We start from the raw sequence: 25,009 nt of genomic DNA, 5'->3' as shown, positions 1-25,009 counted from the left end.
ACTAGAGAAAGCCCGAGTGCAGCAACAAAGATCCAGTGCAGCCAAAAATACATAAATAAAATAAGAATGGTCTCTAGGACTAAGCTGTGCATGCGTCCTAAGTCACTTTGCTGCTAAGTCGCTTCAGTCGTGTCCGACTCTTGGCAACGCCATGGACTGCAGCCCACCAGGCTCCTCCATCCATGGGATTTCCCAGGCAAGAGTACTGGAGTGGGGTGCCATTGCCTTCTCCAATTCATGAAAGTGAAAAGTGAAAGTGAAGTCGCTCAGTCGTGTCTGACTCTTGGCGACTCCATGAACTGCAGCCCACCAGGCTCCTCCATCCATGGGATTCTCTAGGCAAGAGTACTGGAGTGGGGTGCCATTGCCTTCTCCCTCTTTGAGACGCTATGGACAGTAGCCCACCAGGCTCCTCTGTCCATGGGATTCTCCAGGCAAGAATACTGGAGTGGGTTGCCATGCCCTCCTCCAGGAGATCTTCCTGACCCAGGGATCAAACCCACATCTCTTATGTCTCCTGCATTGACAGGCGGGTTCTCTACCCCTAGCACCACCTGGGAAGCCTAGGACTAAGCTGCTGCTATTGCTGCAGCTAAGTTGCTTCAGTCATGTCCAACTCTGTGCAACCCCAGAAACGGCAGCCCACCAGGCTTCCCCATCCCTGGGATTCTCCAGGCAAGAACTCTGGAGTGGGTTGCCATTTCCTTCTCCAATGGGTGAAAGTGAAGTCGCTCAGTCTAGCAACCCCATGGACTGCAGCCTACCTGGTTCCTCCGTCCATGGAATTTTCCAGGCAAAAGTACTGGAGTGGGGTGTCATTGCCTTCTCCGAGGACTAAGCTAGGAACTAACAAATCTTGAAAAAATCTTGGGTGAAAAAGCATGAGGGAAGTGAGTCAGGTGAAGCCTTATCCTGGGGGGCATTAGGGGAGAGAGAGGATTGGGGTGGGGGGCAAAGAGTGGGGAAATGTGGGGCTTAGTCTCTGTGATTAATGTGACATTTTCAAGAAGTCATGGTCAGGATTAGGCTCAGGAGTGAAAAAGCAACAAGACTTGGAAAAGGGGACTGGGTTCTGAGTCCAGGGAGGTTGGCTCCTAAATATGACACCTGTGGGAAGGATTGGAAGGAAAAGGTAAGTGTGTGTATTTGTGCTGGAATGGACCTTTGCCTAAGAGTCCCCACAAGCTGGAATTCCCCTCTGGATTTGTATGACCCAAGACCTGGTTCATATTATTCCCCCTTTTCTCCTCCCACTATTCAGCCTTCGGACAGAGGGCGGTAGCCATAAAACGCTCCTTACTGCCCATGCCCCTGTTTGTCCTGGCCCCGATGTAGGAGCTCACTGCTGTCAGTGATGGTTGACTGAATGAGTTAGTCCCCTGCTGTAGCCAAGATTTCCTATTGGCACTGGACCTTTGGCAATTTCCTATCTTGGAGTGGTTATAAAATAGACCTTGTCCTACTGCCCCAGGGACGCTTAGCCTTTTTTGGTCTCAAGAGTTCTCTTGCCAGTCTCTGGAAATTTATGGCTGCCTATCAATACCACTGCTGCCGCCACTGCCTTCCTGAAAACTTAGTCTCCAGTGCAGCCTGCTTGTCCAACACCTCAGGCCTCCCCAGTGAACCCAGGAATTGTCTCCCCCCACACCTGGCAGTGAACCTGGAGCCACTGATGTCTTTGAGATCTCATAAACATTCATGTCAGTCCCTAGATTTTGGCTCCTAATTACAGGACTAAACAAAATGCAACCTACTGCCATTATATCTCAAAGCCAGCATTTTTAACTTGACACACTTAAGATACAACAGATTTTTTAACTTGAGGAGTCAGTCAAAGGAATGGGTGACAACTGGGTGGTGACAAGATGGCTGGGCTGACTTCAGGTTGCCAGAGGCTGCTGGGGGGGAAGCAAGTTGGCTTCCTACCGGGGCCAGAGCCAGGGCCTAGAACTTATGCAGAGACCAGGGACAAAGCCGCAGCCTTCCAGGGAAAGCGACTTTGAAATCAGGACCCTCCAAGATCATTTCCTTCAAGTCTCCCTAGGTTTGGGCCCCTCACCTCTAAGGAACATCCACAGATTTCCATTTCTAGTGGTTCCTGTGTTTCCTTTCACCATCACGTCTTTTTGGCAACATTTCTGCCAGTCATCAGGATCATATTCTGGGCCACAGGACCCCAGGGGCGCACCATTCAGAGTCACATTGACATGGTGGCACCCATTCTCATGTATGTGCTAAGTCTCTTCAGTCGTGTCCAACTCTTTGCAACCTTTTGGACCGTAGCACACCAGGCTCCTCTGTCCATGAGATTCTCCAGGCAAGAATATTGGAGGGTTGCCATGCCCTCCTCTAGGGGATCTTCCCCACCCAGGGATCGAACCGTGTCTCTTATGTCTCTTGCATTGGCAGATGGGTTCTTTACCACCAGCACCACCTGGGAAGCCCTACCCATTCTCATAGTTTCCAACTATTGCCCTGCAAATGATTCTCAGAATCAAGACCCACTTTGCTAACCATCTCCTTTGGATGTTTATTTCCATCAAGATGTGTTGTTGTTGTTCAGTTGCCCAGTCATGTCCGACTCTGCGACCCCATGGACTGCAGCATGCCAGGCCTCCCTGTCCCTCACCCCCGGAGTTTGCTTAAGTTCATGTTCATTGCATCGGTGATGCTGGCCAGCCATCTCATCCTCTGAAGCCCACTTCTCCTCCTGCCCTCGATCTTTCCCAGCATCAGGGACTTTTCCAATGAGTTGTCCGTTCACATCAGATGACCAAAATACTGGAGCTTCAGCTTCAGCATCAGTCCTTCCATTGACTATTCAGGGTTGATCTCCCTTAAGATTGACTGGTTTGATCTCCTTGCTATCCAAGATACTTTCAGGAGTCTTCAGCACCACAGTTGCTGCTGCTGCTAAGTCACTTCAGTCGTGTCCGACTCTGTGCAACCCCATAGACGGCAGCCCACCAGGCTCCCCCGTCCCTGGGATTCTACAGGCAAGAACAATGGAGTGGGTTGCCATTCCCTTCTCCAATGCATGAAAATAAAAAGTGAAAGTGAAGTCACTCAGTCGTGTCCAACTCTTAGCGACCCCTTGGATTGCAGCCCATCAGGCTCCTCCGTCCATGGGATTTTCCATGCAAGAGTATTGGAGTGGGCTGCCTAACTACAGCACCACAGTTCAGTGTGGTGCTCAGCACCACAGTTCAAAGGCATCAATTCTTTGGTGTTCTGCCTTCATTACAGTCCAGCTTTCACAACCATACATGACCACTGAGAAGATCATAGCCTGGTTACTCTCCTCTTAAACTTGGAATGCCCAAACTAAGATCATCTTCCTTCCCTTCAAACCAGCTCCTCTTCTCAACTTTCCCATCCTGGCTCAAACCCTGGAATCTTCTCCCTTCATCTGGTCCCTCATCCCCCAGGCACTCACCAAGCAGCCACAGCCTGCTCTCCCAGGTTGACATCACTTTGCAACGTAGAATTTGGAAGGGACCTGAGACGACAGACAGACAGCAGACCCACAGTGGAGTCAGGGGGTTCTTTCAAAGTGATAACACTATTTAGAGGAGAAGCCAGAACCAGCTTTCTTGTGCTCTCACACCCAGTCCATTGCTCTTGCCGAGAAAATCTTCTTTCTGTGTCCGTATTCACCCCCATACTAAAAACTTATAACCCAAGCTCTTAACCAGTCTTCTGAGGCTCTCTCTGATTTTTTCCACAATTGACTTTCTGACACAGAGAAGAGCTAACACTTATGTAGCATTTACCACATGTCAGGCACTATTCCAAATGCTTTACATGGATTAACTGAATCCTCACAAAACGAGGAAGGAGGAGAGTACTATTATTCCCATGTTACAGATGAGGAAACTGAGACAGACCGCTTTTGCCAACCTGAAGTCTCTCCCCTCCCCTTGTCTCTGTGGTTCATTTTTCCCTCCAACACCGATCAGGTTCTCTTTCTTCCAACAGCTCTTCTCTGACTCCCCGCAGCAGTCAGCTGTCTTTCTCCTCCTCTTAACCGGAGCGCAGCATCCATCTGTCTGGCCCCCTGGCCTTCTGGCCGTCCAGCCTGTGTTCATTCTCTCTTGTCTCCTGTCCGCCAACAGGACCAGCTGCTCCTTACTGAGTCCTTCGTGGGCCTTTGCTCCCTGGGCACCTCGTCAGTGCCCACACCCCACACTCTCGCCTGATTTCAGTTTAGTACTTCTGCCTCTGTCTCCCAAGTGGCCCACCACGCAGGGAGACCTGGACAGAACCCAATGCTGAGGGCCAGATGGTGAGGGGGGCCAGCTGACAGATTCGGACATCTCACGAGGAGCCTACCAGACAGGCTGGTGGTTGAGTCAACTTCCTTGCCTGCCTCAGAGGCTATCAGACTTGGCTCTGGGATAGGGAGTGACTTCCTTTAGGCTAAACAGATAGGGCCAAACTCATCTCCCTGCCTCCCCTCCCCCACTCATGGCTTTCACCCAGACAAGCCTGACACCCATGATCACTTGGCCTTTGGAGAATGAAGTCTTTCTCCTCCTGCCCATGTCCTCTCCATGCTTGACAGAAGTTGCTCTCCATTGCCGACTCCTTTCTTCCTCTGGCTTCTCTGAATTTCCTGCCGGCCTCAGTGGAGTCCTTCTCATTTTGCTCCCTAGTCCAGTAGCTTTTGCTCCTCTCCTCCTCTTTCCTCCCAAGCCACTGACCTGGGTATACTATTTAGATTCTAATCTGAGCCATATTCTTGATTTGCGGTGTTACCTTGGACAAGATACTTTCCCACTCTGGGCCTCAGTTGTCGCATCTATAAAAGGAGGCAGCTGGACTAGATGGTGAGTGGCGGTTCTGCTGAGCCCCTGCAAGTTCATTCTCCCTTTTACGGCTCTCCTCTCCACCTCTCCTAGGGCTCCTCTCCCGGGGGGGGGCCCTGCCCTGGCCCCAGGAGAGCTGTGGTTCCAGCTCCCGTTCCCTGTCTAAGTGACCAGCCCTGGGCCTCCTCCCCAGCTCTGGCCCCGGCTCCGCTCCATGTGGCCTGTCTGAGAGGCTGGCCCCAAGCCCGGCGGCAACTCCACATTTCTCTGTTTTTCCTTTTTTTTTCTCTCTCTCTTTCCCGGAGTTAACAAGAAGCAGATGTGGCGCACGATGGTTGGAGAGGTGGGGGGAGGAAGGGGGAGGCTGGACCGCCAGCCAGACATGGGGGGAAGGGAGGGGAGTGAGGGAGAGAGAGGCGGGAGGCCAGGGCCCGCCCCACAGCCACTCTTGCGCCTCTGAGCAGCCACAGGGGCAAAGCCCTGTCACCCCCAGGATCTGGTCACTGGGGAAAACCGACAGCAGAGACCAGAGGAGGGCCAGATGGAGCGAGGGGGTGGAGGCCCAGGAGGCAGCATCTGAGAGGGCCAGGGACCAGGCGCAGGAGGCCGGGCTGTGTGTAGGGGGGGCACAGAGAACAAACTCCCCTCAGAAGTGGAGAAGAGGAGAGCGGAAGGAATCGAAGGAGGGACAGACAGGAGCCTGAGGAGGAAAGAGGAGGGGGAGAGGGGTCAGGCCAGGCAGCCAAGGAGGAGGTGTGTGGCTGGGGGCTGCCGGCAGGAAGCTGGGGACAGGACCTGCTGTCCCTCAGGGCAGCGGCATCCCCCCCACCCTCGCTCCAGGCAGAGGCGCCAGTGGTCAGGCCAGGATGTGCCTCTGAGGGCCGCCGCAGAGCGCCCCCACCATGGCCCTCGGAATCCTCTGGAGCTGCTACCTCTGCTGCCTGCTGACCACCGCTGTGGGGGCAGCCAGCTACCCTCCTCGCGGCTACAGCCTCTACACTGGGAGTGGCGGGGCCCTCAGCTCTGGGGGCACCCAGGCCCAGAGTGCCCCCCGACCTGCCAGCCGCCACAGGTAGGAGTCTGGGTCTCAGCCCAAGGCTGGGGGTAGGTGGGAGGGTGGGTGTCCTGGCCCCTGCCCTGGGTACGTTCTTCTGGGCTGTCCACACTAGAGAAAAGGAAGGGGGAAGAGGAAACCCAGCCACCAGGTGGCTCTTCGCATACCCGCCTTCCTTCAGGGACCCCTGGAATAGATAGGTACCCCCCCACCCCATCTAACCTCAGGAGGAATCACTTCCACGTTAGGTGCCGAGGGAAGCTATCCTGAGAGCCACGGGCCAGGCCTTCCTGTCACTGCCAGCCCACACCAGCCTGGGAGTCTCGGCAGACCTCTCATCCCATGCTAGGGCCCCCTCAGCCCCATGCAGTAACCCACGCTTCCCACACCACTCCTCTGCTCCTTTCCTTCTCCAGCTGACACGGAGTGGAGGCCGGTGGTGGGGGGTGGGGGAGCAGGGGGCCGGGGGAGCAGGGGGCCAAGAGTGTAGAACTGAAAGCCCCAGGGCGGGCAGGGCTCATCAATGGCTTATTCTCTCCTTAACCCTGAGCTGGACCCCTGCCTGCTCTGACCACTCCCCTGAAGGGTGAGGAGAAGCTAGGGGATCACCAGGGAACCTGGCCAGCCAGCTCACGCAGGCCACACCAAGTTGGGGGTTGAGACAGAAAGGGACATGAATGAATGCGTGAATTCAGATGCTCCCCAGGCAGCCCAGCCATGAGGATCAACATCCCGCAGTTGTGGTTTTGCTTTCTGGGCCTCCTGTTCCCATCTTGAAAAGTCTTTATTGCCTCCTACTACTCGGGAAGGCGTGGGGGGTGGGGTGGGGTGAGGAGCTGTCCCTGCCAAAGCCCTAGCTCCCCCTGGTCCCCAGAGGCCCTTCATCTTGTGACCCTCCCTCGGCCCCTCTGGTAGCCCCTAGGCCTCCCCACGGAATGTGTGTCTCTGGCCCTGAGACCCAGGTGGGGTTGTGCCTGCAGGAACTGGTGTGCCTATGTGGTGACCCGGACAGTGAGCTGTGTCCTTGAGGATGGAGTGGAGACCTTCGTCAAGCCCGACTACCAGCCCTGTGGCTGGGGCCAGCCCCAGTGTTCCCGCAGCATCATGTGAGGATGGGTACCTGGTGGGGGCGGGGCCAGGGCTGCCAACCTGGGGCATTTGTACAAAGCAGGTAGCCAGGGGCAGGACCAGGGGCTTCGTTGAGAGCCATTTGAGGAGATGCTGAGGCAACTCTTTGGCGGGTGGGATACTGAGGGCAGACTCACTTGGACCACCCTGCCAGCCTTGGGAATGTGTCTTCTGGGCCTGGCCACATTCAAGGAGAGGAGTTCAAAGCTCCAGCACAGAACAAGGGGAGGAAGAATAGGGATTTGGCCTTTGGCCAACTGGTTGACAACTGTCAACTGAGCAAGGCCACATGCTGGCCAGTAAGAGGGACCCAGCCCGAGGGACAGACCTAGCCCGTGAACAGCAGCCCATCTCTGAGGACAGGGGCCAGCATCACTGACAGGGCAGGGGGAGTAAGGGGCCTCCCTCCGCCTCTCCCAGGTACCGCAGCTTCCTCCGCCCTCGCTACCACGTGGCCTACAAAACGGTGACAGATATGGAATGGAGGTGCTGCCAGGGGTACGGGGGCGACGACTGTGCAGAGGGCCCGGCCCCGGCGCTGGGCTCCGCACCCACCACCCCGCGGCCCCGGCCCCAGCCCGCCCGCCCCAACCTCTCCGGCTCCAGTGCGGGCAGCCATCTGAGTGGACTGGGAGGGGAAGGTGAGTATGGGAGTTGCTGGGGAGAGGAGTGGGGACAATGCTGGGGAAAAGCATGGAGCCAGGCTGCTATGGGGAGACCCCTGCTCCAGGTCAGGGCTGGGGGCCGAGGGGTGGAGGAGGGTGCAGAACAAGAGATAGTTAATGAGATCCCTGAGGTTCCTTTCCACACTTGAGAGCAAGAGACAGAATGTCTGTGTGGGGTTGTGTGTATGTGTGTGTGAGTGAGTGTGTGAGAGAAGAGAGACTGAGTGAGACCCAGAGAAAAGGAAGGCAGAGAAAGAGAATGTGCTCGCACACGCCCACGTGTGGCCAAGATACTTCCTAGTTGGGAACAGCTGCGGGAGGAACGGGGAATTCCTTGGACAAGCTTGGTCCAAGGGGATAGACACTTGGGACTACAAGTCCTAGCATGCACTGCAGCTGACTACAGGTCCCAGGCGCCCCAGTGGCCTCTAGAGACTGCAGGTCCCAGAATGCAGCAGTCCCCGTTGCCCAGCACTGCAGATGTGTTGTGTTGCCTGCCAGGGAGATAGCCGTGCTGTAATTATGGAAACAGGAACTGCTGGCTGACTCTTCCAACACCCAGCCAGATCCCCTGCAGCTTGCCTCAGAGTTGTATTTGTCCCTGTGGTGGTGTGGAGAGGGGCCTCCCACATCCACATTTCACTCACCCTGCGGAAGCGATGTATTGTCAGTTCCTTTTTTTCAGCTGCAGAAACAGTTTCCATAAAGTTAGGAGGCATTCTGGATGATAGAACCATATTAAACTTGTAATCCATGGCCTAGTTAATTAACCTCTCTGGTCCTCTATCTCCCAGTCTATCAAATGGGAAGAGCTAATGAGCTTCCCTGGTGGCTCAGATGGTAAAGAATCTGCCTCTGAGGAGGGAGACCTGGGTTTGATTCTTGGTTTGGGAAGGAAGGAATGAGGAGGAGGAAATGGCAACCCACTCCAGTATTCTTGCCTGGAGAATCCCATGCAGAGTAGTCTGGCGAGCTACAGTCCATGGGGTCGCAAAGAGTTAGACATGGCTGAGCGACTAAAACACACAATGGTATTTGTGCAATGCAATTGTAAAGGGGAAGGAGCCATGGTGCATATTTGACTTAGAGGCATTCAGTGAATGGAGTTTCTTTCCATCTTTTCTTTTTTGGGGTTTTGTTTTGCTTTCTCTTTCCTTCCATCTTTTCTTGCCCAGGTCACCCAGCTAAGGAATGGCCAAATCAGCTGGGACTCTGCCCTTTCGCTGGAGCTGGGGAGAGAAGGTCCCTAGGAGGTAGGGACCAGCCCCTCAGCCTTATCCCTCCCCTTCTCTGCCAGGTCCTGGGGAGTCCGAGAAGGTCCAGCAGCTGGAAGAGCAGGTGCAGAGCCTGACAAAGGAGCTTCAGGGCCTTCGGGGTGTCCTGCAGGGACTGAGCGGGCGCCTGACCGAAGACGTCCAGAGGGCCGTGGAGACGGCCTTTAATGGGAGGCAACAGCCGGCAGATGCAGCAGCCCGCCCGGGTGTGCACGAAACCCTCAGTGAGATCCAGCAGCAGCTGCAGCTCCTGGACAACCGCGTCTCCACCCATGACCAGGAGCTGGGCCATCTGAACAACCATCACAGTGGCGGCAGCAGCAGCAGGGCTCCAGACCCCACCCCGGCCCCTCCTGGCCACAGTGAGGAGCTGCTGCGGGAGCTGGAGCAGCGGCTGCAGGAGTCGTGCTCCGTGTGCCTGGCAGGGCTGGATGGCTTTCGACGGCAGCAGCAGCAAGACAGGGAGCGCCTGCGAGCGCTGGAGAAGCTACTGGCCTCCATGGAGGAGCGGCAGCGTCACCTCACGGGGCAGGCCCTGGGCCGCTGGGCCCCTCAGGAATGCTGCCCTCCAGAGCTGGGCCGGCGACTGGCCGAGCTGGAGCGGAGGCTGGACGTTGTGGCTGGCTCGGTGACAGTGCTGAGCGGGCGGCGAGGCACCCACCTGGGAGGAGCATCTGGGCAGGGGGGCCACCCTCCAGGCTACACCAGCTTAGCATCCCGCCTCTCCCGCCTGGAGGACCGATTCAACTCTACCTTGGGCCCCTCGGAGGAACAGGAGGAGGGCTGGCCGGGGCGTCCTGGGGGGCTGGGCCACTGGCTACCTGCTGCCCGGGGCAAACTAGAGAAGCTGGAGGGGCAGCTGACCAATGTGAGCGGGGAGCTAGCGGGGCGGCTGAGTCAGCTGGAAGAGCAGGTGGCAGGGGCAGTGCAGGCATGTGGGCAGCTCTGCTCTGGGGCCCCTGGGGAGCAGGACTCCCAGGTCAGGGAGATCCTCAGTGCCCTGGAGCGCCGGGTGCTGGACAGTGAGGGGCAGCTGAGGCTGGTGGGCTCAGACCTGCACAAGCTGGGAGCAGCTGGGGAGGCCCAGCAGGCCGCGCTGGAGCAACTGCAAGGGGCGGTGGGCCTGCTCCATGGTCGCATCGATGCCCTGGGCGAGACGGCTGCAGAGTTTGCACTGCAGCTGAATCTCACAGCTGCACGGCTGGGCCAACTGGAGGGGCTGCTGCAGGCCCGTGGGGAGGAGGGTTGTGGCGCCTGTGGAGGTGTACAAGAGGAACTCGGCCGCCTGCGGGATGGCGTGGAGCGCTGCTCCTGCCCACTGTTACCCCCCCGGGGCCCTGGGGCCGGCCCTGGGGTCGGGGGACCGAGCCGTGGGCCGCTGGATGGCTTCAGTGTGTTCGGGGGCAGCTCAGGCTCGGCCCTCCAGGCCCTGCAAGGAGAACTCTCCGAGGTCATTCTCACCTTCAGTTCCCTCAATGACTCGCTGCATGAGCTGCAGACCACCGTGGAGGGCCAGGGTGCTGATCTGGCTGACCTGGGAGCCACCAAGGACCGCATCATCTCTGAGATCAATAGACTGCAACAGGAGGCCACAGAGCACGCCACAGAGAGTGAGGAGCGCTTCCGAGGCCTGGAGGAGGGACAGGCACAGGCCGGCCAGTGCCCCAGCCTAGAGGGGCGATTGGGCCGCCTGGAGGGAGTCTGTGAGCGGCTAGACACGGTGGCCGGGGGACTGCAGGGCCTGCGTGAAGGCCTTTCCAGACATGTGGCTGGGCTCTGGGCTGGGCTACGGGAAACCAACAGCACCAGCCAGACACAGGCAGCCTTGCTGGAGAAGCTGCTAGAGGGGCAGGCCGGCCTGGGCAAGCGGCTGGGTGCCCTTAATAGCTCCCTGCTGCTGCTGGAGGACCAGCTTCACCAGTTCAGCCTGAAGGACCTCACTGGTGAGCGGGCAAGAGGAGGCACCGGGGGGGGGGGGGGGGTTGGACCTTTTTCAAGTCTTCTCTTTCCCCTCCCCTGACCCTACAACAGCCTAGCCTTAACCTCGTTTACTTGCTCTTTACCTTGCTCTGCATGAATTGCATAACCACCGCTGTCCCAGGGCTTGGCTTGTCCACAAGAGATGACCCAAGGTCCCAGCTCCCCACCCTCCTTGATGGCTCAGACAGGCCTGTGGGTGGAGGGGGGGTGCTGCTCTGCTGCCTAGGTACCCAGCATGGGCAGCAAGGGGCCCCATCACCCTGTCCCTAGATCCACCACCTTCCTTGTCTTTTGGAAACTCGTTTTTATGGCTCTCCTTCAACCCAGTTTTGTCACCGTAGGGCCTGCAGGTGAGGCTGGGCCACCAGGGCCTCCTGGGATGCAGGGACCCCCTGGCCCTGCTGGACCTCCAGGACCTCCAGGCAAGGATGGACAAAAGGGGCCTATGGGGCCACCAGGTGAGCGGGCTGAGAAACTTGCTGCAGCCAGGGCTGCCACCCCCCTGGGCAGCCCTGGGCTTGACATTCTACTCTGAACTTGACAGAGAAGGGGGAAAAGGGTGAGGAACTGGGGCTCCTACATGGCTGACATTGACTAGGACAGTAACTAGGAGATAGGATAGTCAGCGTGCTGGCCAGTTGACTATGGGTGGCCTCCCTGCTGTGTTGAAGACTGTGGCTGAGCCTACAGGGTTGAAAAAATAGATCCCATCTGTCTTCCCCATTTCTGCTTTGGGGGACTGCATAGCACCTGGCACAGTGGGAAAGCAGGTGTTTGCTGAGTGACTCAGCGAGAGCTGCCCTAGTTCTCACTGCTCCCTTTTCTCTCCCCACAGGTCCCCAAGGTGAACAGGGTAAGTTCCCCTCATTCAGCGCTGGCGGGAGGGGACACGAACCAGGATTTGGAGGATGGAGGGCCTCAGGCAGCCCTGGGGGGTGGAGAATAAGGGGGCTGCACTGAGCATCCACTCTGACACCCTCCCCCCACCCCAGGACCCGAGGGGGCACCAGCAGCCTCCGCGCCCCGGGTAGCCTTTTCAGCTGCCCTGAGTTTGCCCCGGTCTGAACCAGGCACGGTGCCCTTCGACAGAGTCCTGCTCAACGATGGGGGCTACTACGATCCAGAGACCGGTGAGCCTGGAAACAGGCAGCTGGGCACTGGGGGGATCGGGGAGGCTGTGCGGTGATATGTCCTCATTCTTGCCCTTTCAGACAAGCTGGATCCTTTCTTTCTCTGGTTTGGGGAAACCCTGTTCACTCCTTCATTTATCCCTTCTCACCACAACTTGGATTGAGAGGTGGGTGGCGAGGGGAAGAGCCTATCCTTCCACAGCTCTTTCTGGGGGCCTGCTATTGCCCAGGCACTCCTCAAGTGCTGGGGATGCGGAAATGAACAAAAACACCGACTCCCCTGCCGTCTGTGGAGCTCAGGTCCTGGTAGCAGAGGTAGAAAAGACCCAGAGGGTCCCTCCGTAGCACAGTTCTGGAAGGGCTCCCGGACGCCTTCCCGGCCCCTGCCACCTGTTCGCCTCCTCACTTCACTCTTGTCCGCAGGCGTGTTCACGGCGCCACTGGCAGGGCGCTACTTGCTGAGCGCGGTGCTCACGGGGCACCGGCACGAGAAGGTGGAGGCCGTGCTGTCCCGCTCCAACCTGGGCGTGGCTCGCATAGACTCCGGTGGCTACGAGCCCGAGGGCCTGGAGAACAAGCCGGTGGCCGAGAGCCAGCCCAGCCCAGGCGCCCTAGGCGTGTTCAGCCTCATCCTGCCGCTGCAGGTCGGGGACACGGTCTGCATCGACCTGGTCATGGGGCAGCTGGCGCACTCGGAGGAACCGCTCACCATTTTCAGCGGAGCCCTGCTCTACGGAGACCTGGAGCTCGAACAGGCGTAGACGGCGGGGTGGGGAAGAGCGGGGGTCAGGGGGGGACCGGGTCCCACCGGCCCGAAGTGTCTACGCGGCCAAACAGCCAGCCGGGGCCCGGGCTCCCCGGGGTCGCGCCTGGGACGCGGCGCCGACCCCCGGGGAGCCGCAGCAGAAGCGCCCCGAGCCGAGCGGCGTCCTCCCCATGGTTGGAGTGCACCGAGTCGGGGACGCTAGGGTCCTCTCGTCCAGACCGTTGGCCTGATCGCCGTCCCTGCAGGACCCGGACTGCGGAGGGGCCCATCCTGGCACCCTCTGCTCCCCCAACTGGCCTCCAGGCCGAGTCCCTCGGCTCCAGGGCTCTCTCGAGGGGGCTCCGGCCCCCACTGCCATACTAAACTATTCAGGAATAAAGACACTTGGTTTTTCTAAAAAAACAAAAACTGAAACTAAACAAGCCGTCTGCTCTACTATGTGTTCATGGGTCGACAGGAGTACACAGGGGAAGGGGTGAGAGAGCCCCTGACCAGATTCGCGCGCTCAGCTCTGGCCGGAGTTAGCTCTGCCTGCACCTGCTCTGGACGCGCGAGCGCGAAGCACGTCCTCCGCTTAAAGCCCCAGCCAGGCCCTCCTCCTGATCGCGCCCATTCCGCCCGAGTCCGCCAGAGGGCGCCGGGACCCGCGACATCGGCGCCGCTGGGCGGGGTCTCACGTCACGTGACTGCCGCGGCCCACCTTGCGTGCCCCGACTGCTCCGCGGCAGAGGCGAGGCCTCGGCCTTGGATTGGCTCGACCTCGGGGGCGGGGCGGGGCAGCCGAGACAGCGCGAGCCGCGGCTAGGGATGCTTGCGGGTCAGGCCGCAGCTGCGAGGCCCGACTCAACCCCGCGGGCCTGGGGTCTGGAGAATCAGCTGGTGCGGGAGCGGGCGGGGCACGGGATGCTCTTCTGCTGTACTTTCTCTTGGCGTTCAGGAGGTTGCCTAGCTACGCTTTAGAGAGCTTTGCATCAGCTCCGAGTCTTTCTGACAATTGAGGAAACTGAGGGCAAGAAGTGGAAGACCTAGCCATTTCCTGGGCCACGCAGATTGCCAAGGAGAGGCCGGATACCGAGACCTTGCGGTTTGCGCTCCCAGGTCCTCTGGAGTGGGTGGTCTTGGGGAGCAAGCGCCCAGCTCCGTCCCCTGCACCCCACGGCACCCCTAGCCGCCCCCGGAGGCTCCCTGGAGGAGGAGCTCCGAACGCGGAGGAGGAGCCAGACTCTGGGAGCCGGGACACCATTCACCCGGATAGGAGGCAGAACCAGGGAGGAACCCCGTCAGCCAGGTGGCCAGAAAGCTCCGGGAGCAGCTTCATGGAAGAGAAACAGATTCTGTGCGTGGGGCTAGTGGTGCTGGACATCATCAATGTGATGGACAAATACCCAGAGGAGGACACGGACAGCAGGTAGGGGCGCCCGGGCCCCTTGGTGACCCCAGGGGCCGCTGCAGCCCCCGCGTTGTGCCAGGCGGCCAAGACTGCCAGGGATGCGAAGCCAGGGCCCCGCAGTGAGGCTGTGAGAGTCGCCTTGGGAGCCGGTGCCTCATGACCTCTGCCCGGGACCTGGGAAAGAATTGAGGCCTTTAGTATTAAGCTCCAGGCTTTGGATAGCATTGTGTTCTCCACTTCCCATTTCCAACCCTGGGACCTGTCACATCGTTATCCCCATTTTACCAAGTAGACTAAGCAAGCAGAGACCCTGAGAGACGCAGTGACTTAACTGAAGGGCACACAGCTAGGAAGGTGTAAAAGCAGTGCCTTCCTTTTTAATAAGACCTGTGCACGTGCCTATCACCAGCATTTACTTCTAATTTATTTACCACTTATAGATCTCATCTGTTTCTTTTAAACAGTATTTTCGAGGTAGCTTACAATAAGAAGTATGTGCAGTTAGACTGTTCAAAAACATTGTAAACCGTGGTCTTTGAGCTTCATTGTATCTCAGGGCTTGCTGGCACTGCAGGCAAGTTTGGAGATGCTATGAGTTATGGTCCAGTTGGTTCATGAGCTATACAGACTTTTTCCTTGTGCTGAATTCCAAAAGGAATTTACCAGAAGTCCTTTTTACAGTACTCAGTGAACAACATAGTGAAAAACACCCTTCTTGGTTGTCTGGTGGAAGTTGAAGAGTCATTTGTTGGTTCCTATATTTACTCTTGATAAGAACTGCACCATTACACGTTATCCCAAGACACTCCAGTGCGTGGAATCTGTGACTTTCTCTTGGGGTAGTCTAGTGCTTAGAATACCGAGAAGAATTGCTTCTTGGCTCTCAGTTTTCTCAGCCAAGAACTGGATGAAAGGCGAGTTCAAGATTGAGCTTGGGAAGATGCTACAGTGCCAGTAATCATGAGGCTCACTGAGGGGAGAGCGCCGAGAGTTCTTCAGGCTTGGATCCATACAGCACTATCACAGGCATTATTACACGCTTTCCTCACAGCAGCCCACAGGAAGCATGTAAGGATCAGCCCTGTTCTCTCTTTGTAGATGAGGAAGCTAAGGATTTGGAGAAATGAGACAGTTTCTGTAAGGGGCCACAGAGTTAATGAGTGGCAGAGCAGTAGTGAAACTCACGTGTCCTAAGTCTAGGTCTCCAGCCCTCTGTCCTCTCAGGTGCTCCCTGTTCCTTTGCTGCTGCCCATCTCATGGAAGTGACCCTCTGCTTTGGGTTGCTTTGTTTGCCAGATGTTAGAGCCCCCGACAAAGGGTGAAGGCACCGTGGGGGCTGGACACAAGGACGTGCTGCTGTATGGCCCTCACCCACCTGCCAAGGTCAAGTCGGCTCCAGGACTTGGTACACAGTGAGGGATAGGCTTACTCTCAGGAGAACAGTGAATTCCAGGGCTACAGGTTCTCTACGAACTGTGGGAGATCTCGGGGGAACCCAGAGTGCCTGCCCCACTAGAGCTGAGTCCCAGCCCCTTTGAGCTTGCTTGTCAGGAGGCTGGGACCAGAGCCTACTAGTCACCCCGATGGGGGCCGGTTCCGAAGGTGGGCACTAAGCGAGGTGCCTCTCTGAAGAGACCCTTACCATGTCCTCCCTGCCCCCTGCCCTTCAGGGGGTGCCTCCTCATCCCCCAGACCCATGGTTCTGCTCCTCTGTGGAGCAGTTTGCTTGTCTTCACGGCCTCTCTCCCATGTGTCCATCCCACCCAGCCCAGCTCCTGGACTCTGTTGTGCCTCCCAGATGGGCAGACCTGAGTGGGGACCCAGGCCTTCCTAGCGTCTCAGCCCCTCCTGTCCCAGGCCCTCTCCCTGGGCAGCAGAGAATCCTCAGGAGGTGCTGCCTGGAACTCAGCCAGACCCCTGAGGAATGGCCTGGCCTCTCAGAGTCCAAGCCTAAAGGGCCTTCCAGAAAGCATCTTCATGCTCAGCAGAGCGTTTCTGCACAGAAAGTTGGGCGTCCGTGTGACTTTGAAGGGTTTCCACAGAGTAAAGCTATAGCCCCTTTCTCTGAAACCTCCTCAGGCTGGGACCCAGTTAAAAATACAAAGCATTTGGAGTGGTTTGGGGTCAGGAAACCTGAGTTCTGGTATCAGCATTGTCCTTAACTGTTGGTGTGACTCTGAGCAAGTCCAGTCTCTCCAGGCTTCTCTCTTCACAGCATGAAAATCTCTCTAAAGCTCATAGCTTGAGAAATGTTGTATCCTTTACAGATTAGTATCCTTCTTTCTCACGGGATCATGGCCCCCTTTTCCAAAGGCTAAAGGGAACTTCAGTGTTAAGTTTTGTGTACAAATATACCTTAGTCTAAAATCTCTACTTATTTCTCTTAATTAGTGGTTCTTTGGTGCTTGTTCCCCTTATGGTAAGCTACCGCAGTTATTATTGTTATCCTTTTTTAAACTGGAAGAATAAATATAACAGCCTGCACTGTTTACCTCACAGTATTATTGGAACACAAATGAAAAATCATTCCAGTGCTCTGACTGTATATGGGTGAGTTATCATTTTTGTTGATGATGATAGCCCATCAGGTGTATCCTGACTTCGTTTCCTTTTGTTATATTTTCAGTAAAGATGGAGAAAAACAAAGGAAAATAAAAGGCAACTATGTGCTGGAATGGATGTGTTAACTAACCTTATTGTAGTAATCATTTCACAGTATATACATATATCAAATCATCCCTCTCTTCACCTTAAATGTACAAAATGTTATACGTCAATTGCATCACAATAAAGCTGAAAAAAAAGATGGAGAAACATTTGTCTTCACTCAACAATCTTTTTAACTTTTGACAGATAGAAGTTACCATGCAACTCCCCCACCCCACCTTCTTAAATGATCATACAGTGTCCAGGTTTGCTGCTTGTCTTAATCATTTTAGTCTAAATTATTACTGAAATGGGCTGTCCTAAGGCAGGAGCAGCAGTAGATTTGCCACCTTTGGGAAGAGGCAACTCTCAAGGAGGAGGCTTGATGGGAGGAGGGGGAAGGTGGGGAACTGGGTCACTGTTAAAGAGGAGGAGGTAACCTAGAGTCAGTGGAACCCTCAAACTGACGACACTGAGGGAGTGCTTTCCTGATGTCATAAGAATAGTGGGAGACAGATATTAATCACTGTGAGCTTGAATTTAGCCTGGGCTGGGGAATGGATCTGGTCCTCACCTGGGCCTCTTCCCTTTGCTGAGCCTAAGGCTGGCCTGGACACTTTCTGAGGGGGCCCTCCTGGCTTTTTCATTCTGGGGGCCCTACCGAGGGCTCAGTCTGCTGGAGCTGCAGGGACCCTCCTTGTGTTTTGCAGGTGCTTGTCCCAGAGATGGCAACGTGGAGGCAATGCATCCAACTCCTGCACTGTCCTCTCCCTGCTTGGAGCCCCCTGCGCCTTCATGGGCTCGCTGGCCCCGGGCCACGTTGCCGAGTGAGTGGTGGGAGCAGGGAAGGGCGGCCCTCAGGGTAGGGGGAGAAGGAAGCCTTGGCCAGTTTTGGACAGCCTTGGACAGTCTCTGAGAAATGGTTTGTGACCTCCAGAAATGGGTGGTGGGGCGGGGGGGAGTGGAGGACCAGCATCCCAGACTCTCCCTGGTGTGGCTTATCTGCTGCTCAGTCATTAATGTTGCTCTTGTCAAGGTTTCATTTTCACAGCCTGTTTCCTTGGCCACTCCCTGGAGCCTGCTTCAGCTTCCCACCTTCTCCTTCCTTGCTTCCAACAGACTCTCTGCGGTGGATGTGACTTTGCCCTTCTCACGTCCCTTGTCCTTCCTGTGCTTGTGGCAGAAGGCGGTTAGGGACATGCTGTACTCACCCTCCCTCCAGGGTGTCCAGCATCCGTGGTCCCAGGGTCCAGGCCCACAGTTTCTTTCTTAACTGAGGGGGCAGGGCCAGTGTTTGTGTCCCTGATGTTCACTGAAGCAGCAAGAGCTCCCTGCCCAAGGACACCCCGATGCCACATGCTAAAACTGGGCCCAGACCCATGCTTCCATTGGCCAGAAGGCTGCCACCCATAGTGGCCCATGCACTTGCTCTGTGTTGGCTGCTGCAGGGACCCAAGAGCTCTTTGACCCCTGGCACTGCCAACTCAGCAAGCACTTATCAGGAGGTGAGGCCCACACTTTGCCTACTGTGGGCACAGGGGCAGGCTGCCAGGTTGTTGGCCTGGAAAGCACAGCCCTTTGAACGCTGTTAGAGCCCAGCCCCAAGTTGCAGCCAAGTTCCTTTCCCTAGGAACTAGCATGGAGAAAATAATGGGGCTAGAGCCTGCCCTCTGGGGTGGGACAGAGGGACCCAGAGCCAACAACTGCTCACTTGCCAACCCTCTTCAGCAGCTGCCTTTCCTCCCAGCTAGAGTGAGATGGGGCCTCTTGCTCTGGGTGGCAGGCCCAACTTTGAGTAGCAGTCATGCTGATAAGTGTGCCATTCCAAATTCTCCCCACATGCTCAGCAAACACTGTGTGAGCACCTCCCGTGTGCCTGGCACTGTGGGGACTAAAAGGTATGTGGCAAACCAAATCCTGTTTTCCATCCGTGCAGTAGAAAAGTGTCAGTCACTCAGTCACGTTCAACTCTGCAACCCCACAGATGGTAGTCCCCCAGGCTCCTCTGTCCATGGGACTCTCCAGGCAAGAATACTGGAGTGAGTTGCCATGCCCTTCTCCAGGGGATCTTCCCCATCCAGGGATTGAACCTGGGTCTCCTGCATTGCAGGCAAATTCTTTACCATCTAAGCCACCTGGGAAAGCTACTTTAAACAGGATCCTTAAGGTGTAAGACAAAGAATGATGCCCTGATATGGTACCTTTATACCAATCTGTATTGTCCAGCTTTGGTGTTGCTGAAAGTGGGGTCCAGTCATAGTGAGAAAGGCCAGGATGGTAGCTGCACTACTGGGTGTAGTTGCCAGCTCCTGGTGACAGGACTCTGCATTTCCAAAGAGCTGGGAGGGGCGGGGTGGTCTCCCTGCTTTGCTGGTGCAGTCTTCCTGAGGGACTGCCCCCACAACTCATTCTGACCAGAGGGGATTCTGAGCTGGAGTTCTGGACCCATACTGAGGGGCCTCAGGCACTGGGTGGGCTCACCATGCTGTGGAAGGCGAGGGCAGTGAGCGGGGCCCCCGGCCCCCACCAAGGCAGCACCACCTCCTGGCTGGGCATCATGAAGGCAGGTGTGGAATGAGAGGAATCACATGAGGACAGGAAGGACTTCCAAGAGAGGAGTACCGGGGGATGGGCAGGCAGAGGGAACCGGGGGACAAAGTTCAGTTCAGTTGCTCAGTCATGTCTGACTCTTTGTGACCCATGGACTGAAGCACGCCAGGCCTCCCTGTCCATCACCAACCCCCGGGAGCCTACTCAGGCTCATGTCCATTGTGTCAGTGATGCCATCCAACCATCTCATCCTCTGTCATCCCCTTCTCCTCCCACCTTTGATCTTTCCCAGCATCAGGGTCTTTTCAAATGAGTTGGTTATTCACATCACATGGCCAAAGTATTAGAGTTTTAGCTTCAGCATCAGTCCTTCCAGTGAATATTCAGGACTGATTTCCTTTGGATCTCCTTGCAGTCCAAGGGACTCGCAAGAGTCTTCTCCAACACCACAGTTCAAAAGCATCCATTCTTCGGCACTCAGCTTTCTTTATAGTCCAACTCTCATATCCATACATGACTACTGGAAAAACCATAGCTTTGACTAGACAGTCCTTTGTCGATAAAGTAACGTCTCTGCTTTTTAATACACTGTCTAGGTTGGTCATAGCTTTTCTTCCAAGGAGTAAGCGTCTTTTAATTTCATGGATGCAGTCACCATCTGCAGTGATTTTGGATCCCCCAAAAATAAAGTCTGACACTGTTTCCATTGTTTCCCATCTATTAGCCATTAAGTGATGGGACTGGATGCCATGATCTTAGTTTTCTGAATGTTGAGTTTTAAGCCAATTTTTTCACTCTCCCCCTCTTTCACTTTCATCAAAACGCTCTTTAGTTCTTCACTTTCTGCCATAAGTGTTGTGTCATCTGTGTATCTGAGGTTATTGATATTTCTTCTGGCAATCTTGATTCCAGCTTGTCCTTCATTCAGCCCAGCATTTTGCATGATGTACTCTGCATATCAGTTAAATAACCAGGGTGACAATATACAGCCTTGACATACTCCTTTTTCTATTTGGAACCAGCCTGTTGTTCCATGTCCAGTTCTAACTGCTGCTTCCTGACCTGCATACAGATTTCTCGGGAGGCAGGTCAGGTGGTCTGGTATTCCCATCTCTTTCAGAATTTTCCACAGTTTGTTGTGATGCACACAGTCAAAGGCTTTGGCATAGTCAATAAAGCAGAAGTAGATGTTTTTCTGGAACTCTTTTGCTTTTTCCATGATCCAGCGGATGTTGGCAATTTGACCTCTGGTTCCTCTGCCTTTTCTAAATTCAGCTTAAACATCTGGAAGTTCACGGTTCACATACTGTTGAAGCCTGGCTTGGAGAATTTTGAGCATTACTTTGCTACTGTGTGAGATGACTGCAATTGTGCGGTAGTTTGAACATTCTTTGGCATTGCCTTTCTTTGGGATTGGAATGAAAACTGACCTTTTTCCAGTCCTGTGGCCACTGCTGAGTTTTCCAGATTTCCTGGCATATTGAGTGCAGCACTTTCACATCATCATCTTTTAGGATTTGAAATAGCTCAATTGGAATTCCAGGGGACAAAGTATCACCTTGTAATTATTAATACTGCTTTGTCTTGCATGGTGCAGGCCACAGTGCCTTCACCTGCTTGGTTCGAACAGGGTACATATCCTCAGTCCCAAAATCCACCCCATCTAGCAAAATCTTTCCTGCTTGAATCAGACCAAAGGCTAGGGTCAGTTAGGACCTAAAAGAATGTCCATGAGGGTTTTCCTCCCTGAGCTCTAGCCATGCTCTCCCACCTCTCCTGTCCCCCCAAGCCTGTGACAAACCCCAGTCCCTTCCTAGCCTCTCCGCTTGCACCCCAGGGTCCCCGGTGGCCCTGCCACCTACCCTCTAATCCCCAAATCCCCGCCGAACTGCACCTCCCCGGTTACTCCGCCCTGGCAGTTTTGTCCTGGACGACTTTCGCCGCTATTCTGTGGACCTCCGCTACATGGTCTTTCAGACCACAGGCTCCGTCCCCATCTCCACAGTCATCATCAGCGAGGCCAGCGGTAGCCGCACCATCCTACATGCCTACAGGTTTGTACACCTGTCTGCACCCTGCCAGCTGCTGCTGCCACCATCACTCAGCCCCCAGAGCAGGACCCTCCTCTCCAAGGCCTGTGTGCTCCCCACTGGAAGGCCTGGAAGGCCTGGGCCACTTGGAGTCTCTAATCTGTGTCTCCTTGCCCTTCCCTTGGCTCGGGCTCCCCCCACCAAGCTTCCTGGTGGCTGACTTCAGGCAGCGGGGCGTGGATGTGTCTCAGGTGGCCTGGCAGAGCAGAGGGGAGACCCCGTGCTCTTGTTGCATCGTCAACAACTCCAATGGCTCCCGTACCATTGTACTCTACGACACGTAAGGCCCCCTGGCCTGGCCCGCCATAGCCCACCAATCAGCCTCCTCGCTTGCCACACAGGCATCCCATTTGCCTGCCTTTCGTGGCCTCCCTCTTTGTACCAGAAATTGTCCCTATGCCATACTGTTCAGTGATTTTGGAATTGTTTTCAATTAGGGGACAAGTGAGGTGGGAAGGGGTGAGCTTTGCTCTGCCTGGTGACTTAGCCTTGGTCAACACCAAGGAGAGGCAGGCAGACCTGTACAAAATGTAATTTATTACGTGATTCCTCCATAATTAGCCAATCAGAAGCCTGGGTGTGGGGGTGGGTAAGTCGTTCTGAGGGCATGGGGATGGGAGATGTGATTCAAACCATCTTGATCCCTGAAGGGGGCACACTGGAGTTTCCAGGGTTGCCAGCCTGCAGCATGGCACCAGGAGCTGGGGTTTGGGTATTCAAAAAAGATGAGCCACTCCCAAGGGTCCAGCATAATGAGGCTAGACCAAATTCCACATACCATCCACAGCCATTGCTGAAAGAGGGAAGAGGGACACTGGGTCAGCAGATAAGGGCCATCTGATGATTTGCTAACCTGGTGGTGGTGGGGGGGTCATTTTAGGGTCCTAGGCTGCCAGGAGAGACTTCTCTCTCCCAGATTCCCTCCTGAAAAATCTCAGAGGTTTAGTTTCCTGAGAACCTAGTGTGTGTGTGTGCCAGGTACTCTGTTAGGGCTGAGATGGCCCAAGCCCAACTGCCCTGGGGTTCCAGCTGACCCTACTGCCCAGTATAACCACTGGGCCTGGGGGAGGGGCAGTCATTCTAGGACAAGATTTGTAACCAGTGGCCCTGGGCTCTTTGTGTCCCAACGAATGAGTGGGTAGGCATACACCCTAGAGGCAATCTTCCCATTGGGCAATGCTTGGTCATCTGCCCGTTGAGCAACACTCTGTAGCAACTTTGATCAGGGACACAATATGGGTATTCACAGGAAGGGAGGGAGAGAAGCTCCAAGGAGAACTGTCTATTGCCTACTGGCCTCGGTCCAGGCATATCCACACACATTATCTCCAGCTGCAGTAGGCCTGTTAGGCTAAGGGTCAGCCCCGTTTACCAATGGGGAAGCACCTCAGAAGGGACATAGTTAGGCAGCTAGTTAAATCGAGGGAGGATTCAGTGCAGAACAGGGAGGGGAGGCCACTGCCTGTGTGTAGGTCTCTGGCTAAGGAAGATCAAGGCAGACCCTCCCAGGTTTCCACACCTAAGTCAGCCAAAAATCAATTCATCCTCAATCACCAACCTTGATCTCAGGATCATAACATGGAGCTGCCAAACTCAGGACAGTGGTGCTGACATTGCTGAGGCAGCCAGAAGTGAGTAGAACCAGACCCGAGCTCTAGGAAGAATAGCAGTCGCCTTTGTAGTTTCCCAGGACACTGCATGCTGGGAGCTGTGTGGGCTACTGGCAAGAGGAATTCTGGGAATTGTAGTCCCTGGTGCTCTTAGAGCATTTGGGGAGATGTGGTCTCCAGAGCATGTAGATTGGCCCCTTACTTGACACATGCGGTGGATGAATTTGCCTTTAGGTAATATCACAGCCTCAAACACAGGAAGGGGCACCCTAGGAAACTGCCTCCAGTCCCCCATCTGGATGGAGCTCAGTGGGGTAAGGAGTGGTCTCAAGTTTAGCCTGGAACAGGGTCTGTTCCAGGGCTGAGCCTCGGAAGCATGTGCTATAGATCCAGCTTCCTGCCATGCTGCAGGCAGTGCCAGGCATAGGGGCCCTAGCAACGAGTTAGAGATCTTGGCTCTGGCTGACCTCACCTTGCGCCTTCTCTGTTCTGTGATTCAGGAACCTGCCAGATGTGTCCGCTAAAGACTTTGAGAAGGTTGAGCTGACCCGGTTCAAGTGGATCCACATTGAGGCAAGCCCTGCCCTACCTGTGTTTTGAGGGCCTCAACCTTCCAGCCCCTCCGCATGTTCTGCCTCCTTGGTTTTCAAACCATGGAGTTCCTTAGCGATAAATGAGCCCAGCACTGCCCAACCCATCCCCTCTCTGTCCTCATTTATGTTTTCAGGTGGGCAACTGAGGCCCAGAAAGATTCGGTAATGTACTCAAGATCACACAGCAGGATATAGGCACCAGAAGCAGGAAGCTGGCTCTAGGCAAAGTCTGATGCTTTCTGTTACAGGCTGCCCCACCCCCTCCAGATTCAGCCTCTGGCAGGAGCCAGCCTGTGGGAGACCTGATCTGTTAACTCTGGGGAAGGCAGGAATGAGAGGCCCCAACCCAGCTCCCAAATAAAGGAAACTAGAGTCTTCATTCCAAGAGAACTTTTAGAGTCTAGATGGAAGGAGATCTTGAGAAGTCCTGAGTTCTAGTCCTAGCTTTGTCATTTAATTTATTGTGGTCCTTAGGAAAGTCTCTCTTTTTTTGGTCACACTGTGTAGCATATGGGACCTTAGTTCCTTGACTAGGGATTGAACCCATGCCCCTTGCATTGGGGGTGCTAAGTCTTAACCACTAGACTGCTAGGGAAGTCCCAGGAAAGTCTCTTTTATTCTTTAGTCTTCTCATCTGTGAAATGGGAGGGCTGGTTGATAAGGTCCATAACAGCATTGGAATTCTGAGACTTAGGATGAGTTCCAGCTCAGCAGCCCTGGCTCCTCTCCCCCCATCACCCATAGTTCCAGCAGGAAGGGAAGAATGAGCCCGGCTGGTCCTGAGCTGCCTGCCCTGCCCTGCTCTGCTCCAGGGCCGGAACGCATCAGAGCAGGTGAAGATGCTACAGCGGATAGAACAGCACAATGCCAGGCAGCCTCCAGAGAGCAAGATCCAGGTGTCTGTGGAGGTGGAGAAGCCACGTGAGGAGCTGTACCAGCTGTTTGGTTATGGAGATGTGGTAAGCATCCCCGGCAGCACTCACCCCCCACCCCACACACTCCCCCCAGCTCTCAGCCACATCCAGCTTAATTTGGTTCTTAAATGGAGTCTGAGTATTCCCTTATCCTGCCTTTCACACATGGTGATGTTGGCAGGTGGGGGCAAAGCAAAGAGACAGACTTCCTGCTTTGGGCTCTTGCACAGACCTCCACAGTAGCCAAGAAGTAGAATTTCTCAACCCCAGGGGGCTCATGGGTATCTCCAGAGAGATTGTACAAGGCCAGGACAGCCAGACACAGGGCCAGCCTCTCCTCAATGGGCCTCCTGCCTTTTCCTTTGGAAGGGAAGAATGAGCCCGGCTGGTCCTGAGCTGCCTGCCCTGCCC

General features: G+C 55.4%; 2 protein-coding genes across 10 annotated transcripts in view; both read left to right on the top strand.

The window, feature by feature from the left end:
- Positions 1-5,227: 5,227 nt before the first annotated feature.
- On the top strand, positions 5,228-13,224 carry EMILIN1 (elastin microfibril interfacer 1). Of its 2 annotated transcripts, none has more exons than XM_040224418.1 (8): positions 5,228-5,880; positions 6,819-6,968; positions 7,411-7,631; positions 8,953-10,872; positions 11,251-11,367; positions 11,745-11,762; positions 11,902-12,039; positions 12,463-13,224. In XM_040224418.1, the coding sequence occupies exons 1-8, from the start codon at positions 5,711-5,713 to the stop codon at positions 12,798-12,800; spliced, it is 3,072 nt and encodes a 1,023-aa protein (XP_040080352.1). In that variant the 5' UTR covers positions 5,228-5,710; the 3' UTR covers positions 12,801-13,224. The 2 variants fall into 2 exon arrangements, with proteins under 2 accessions (XP_040080352.1, XP_040080353.1); XM_040224419.1 differs by having other exon boundaries at positions 5,229-5,880; positions 6,843-6,968.
- A 290-nt stretch (positions 13,225-13,514) lies between these two features.
- KHK (ketohexokinase) overlaps positions 13,515-25,009 on the top strand; it is a 15,998-nt gene continuing 4,503 nt past the window's right edge. The window contains exons 1-5 of one of the 8 annotated variants that reach the window (XM_040224427.1): positions 13,553-14,213; positions 17,552-17,668; positions 21,311-21,445; positions 23,592-23,664; positions 24,497-24,643. In XM_040224427.1, the coding sequence (XP_040080361.1) occupies positions 14,122-14,213; positions 17,552-17,668; positions 21,311-21,445; positions 23,592-23,664; positions 24,497-24,643 (564 nt within the window). In that variant the 5' untranslated portion in view covers positions 13,553-14,121. Of the gene's footprint in view, positions 14,214-17,551; positions 17,669-20,420; positions 21,762-23,591; positions 23,665-24,496; positions 24,644-25,009 lie in introns of those variants that run through there. The other 7 variants (XM_040224430.1, XM_040224426.1, XM_040224431.1 and 4 more) reach the window with 7 other exon arrangements.

The sequence above is a fragment of the Oryx dammah genome, unplaced genomic scaffold (genome assembly GCF_014754425.2).
Source record: "Oryx dammah isolate SB20612 unplaced genomic scaffold, SCBI_Odam_1.1 HiC_scaffold_25, whole genome shotgun sequence".
NCBI lineage: Eukaryota > Metazoa > Chordata > Mammalia > Artiodactyla > Bovidae > Oryx > Oryx dammah.
This window is presented reverse-complemented; position numbering and strand designations above follow the sequence as displayed.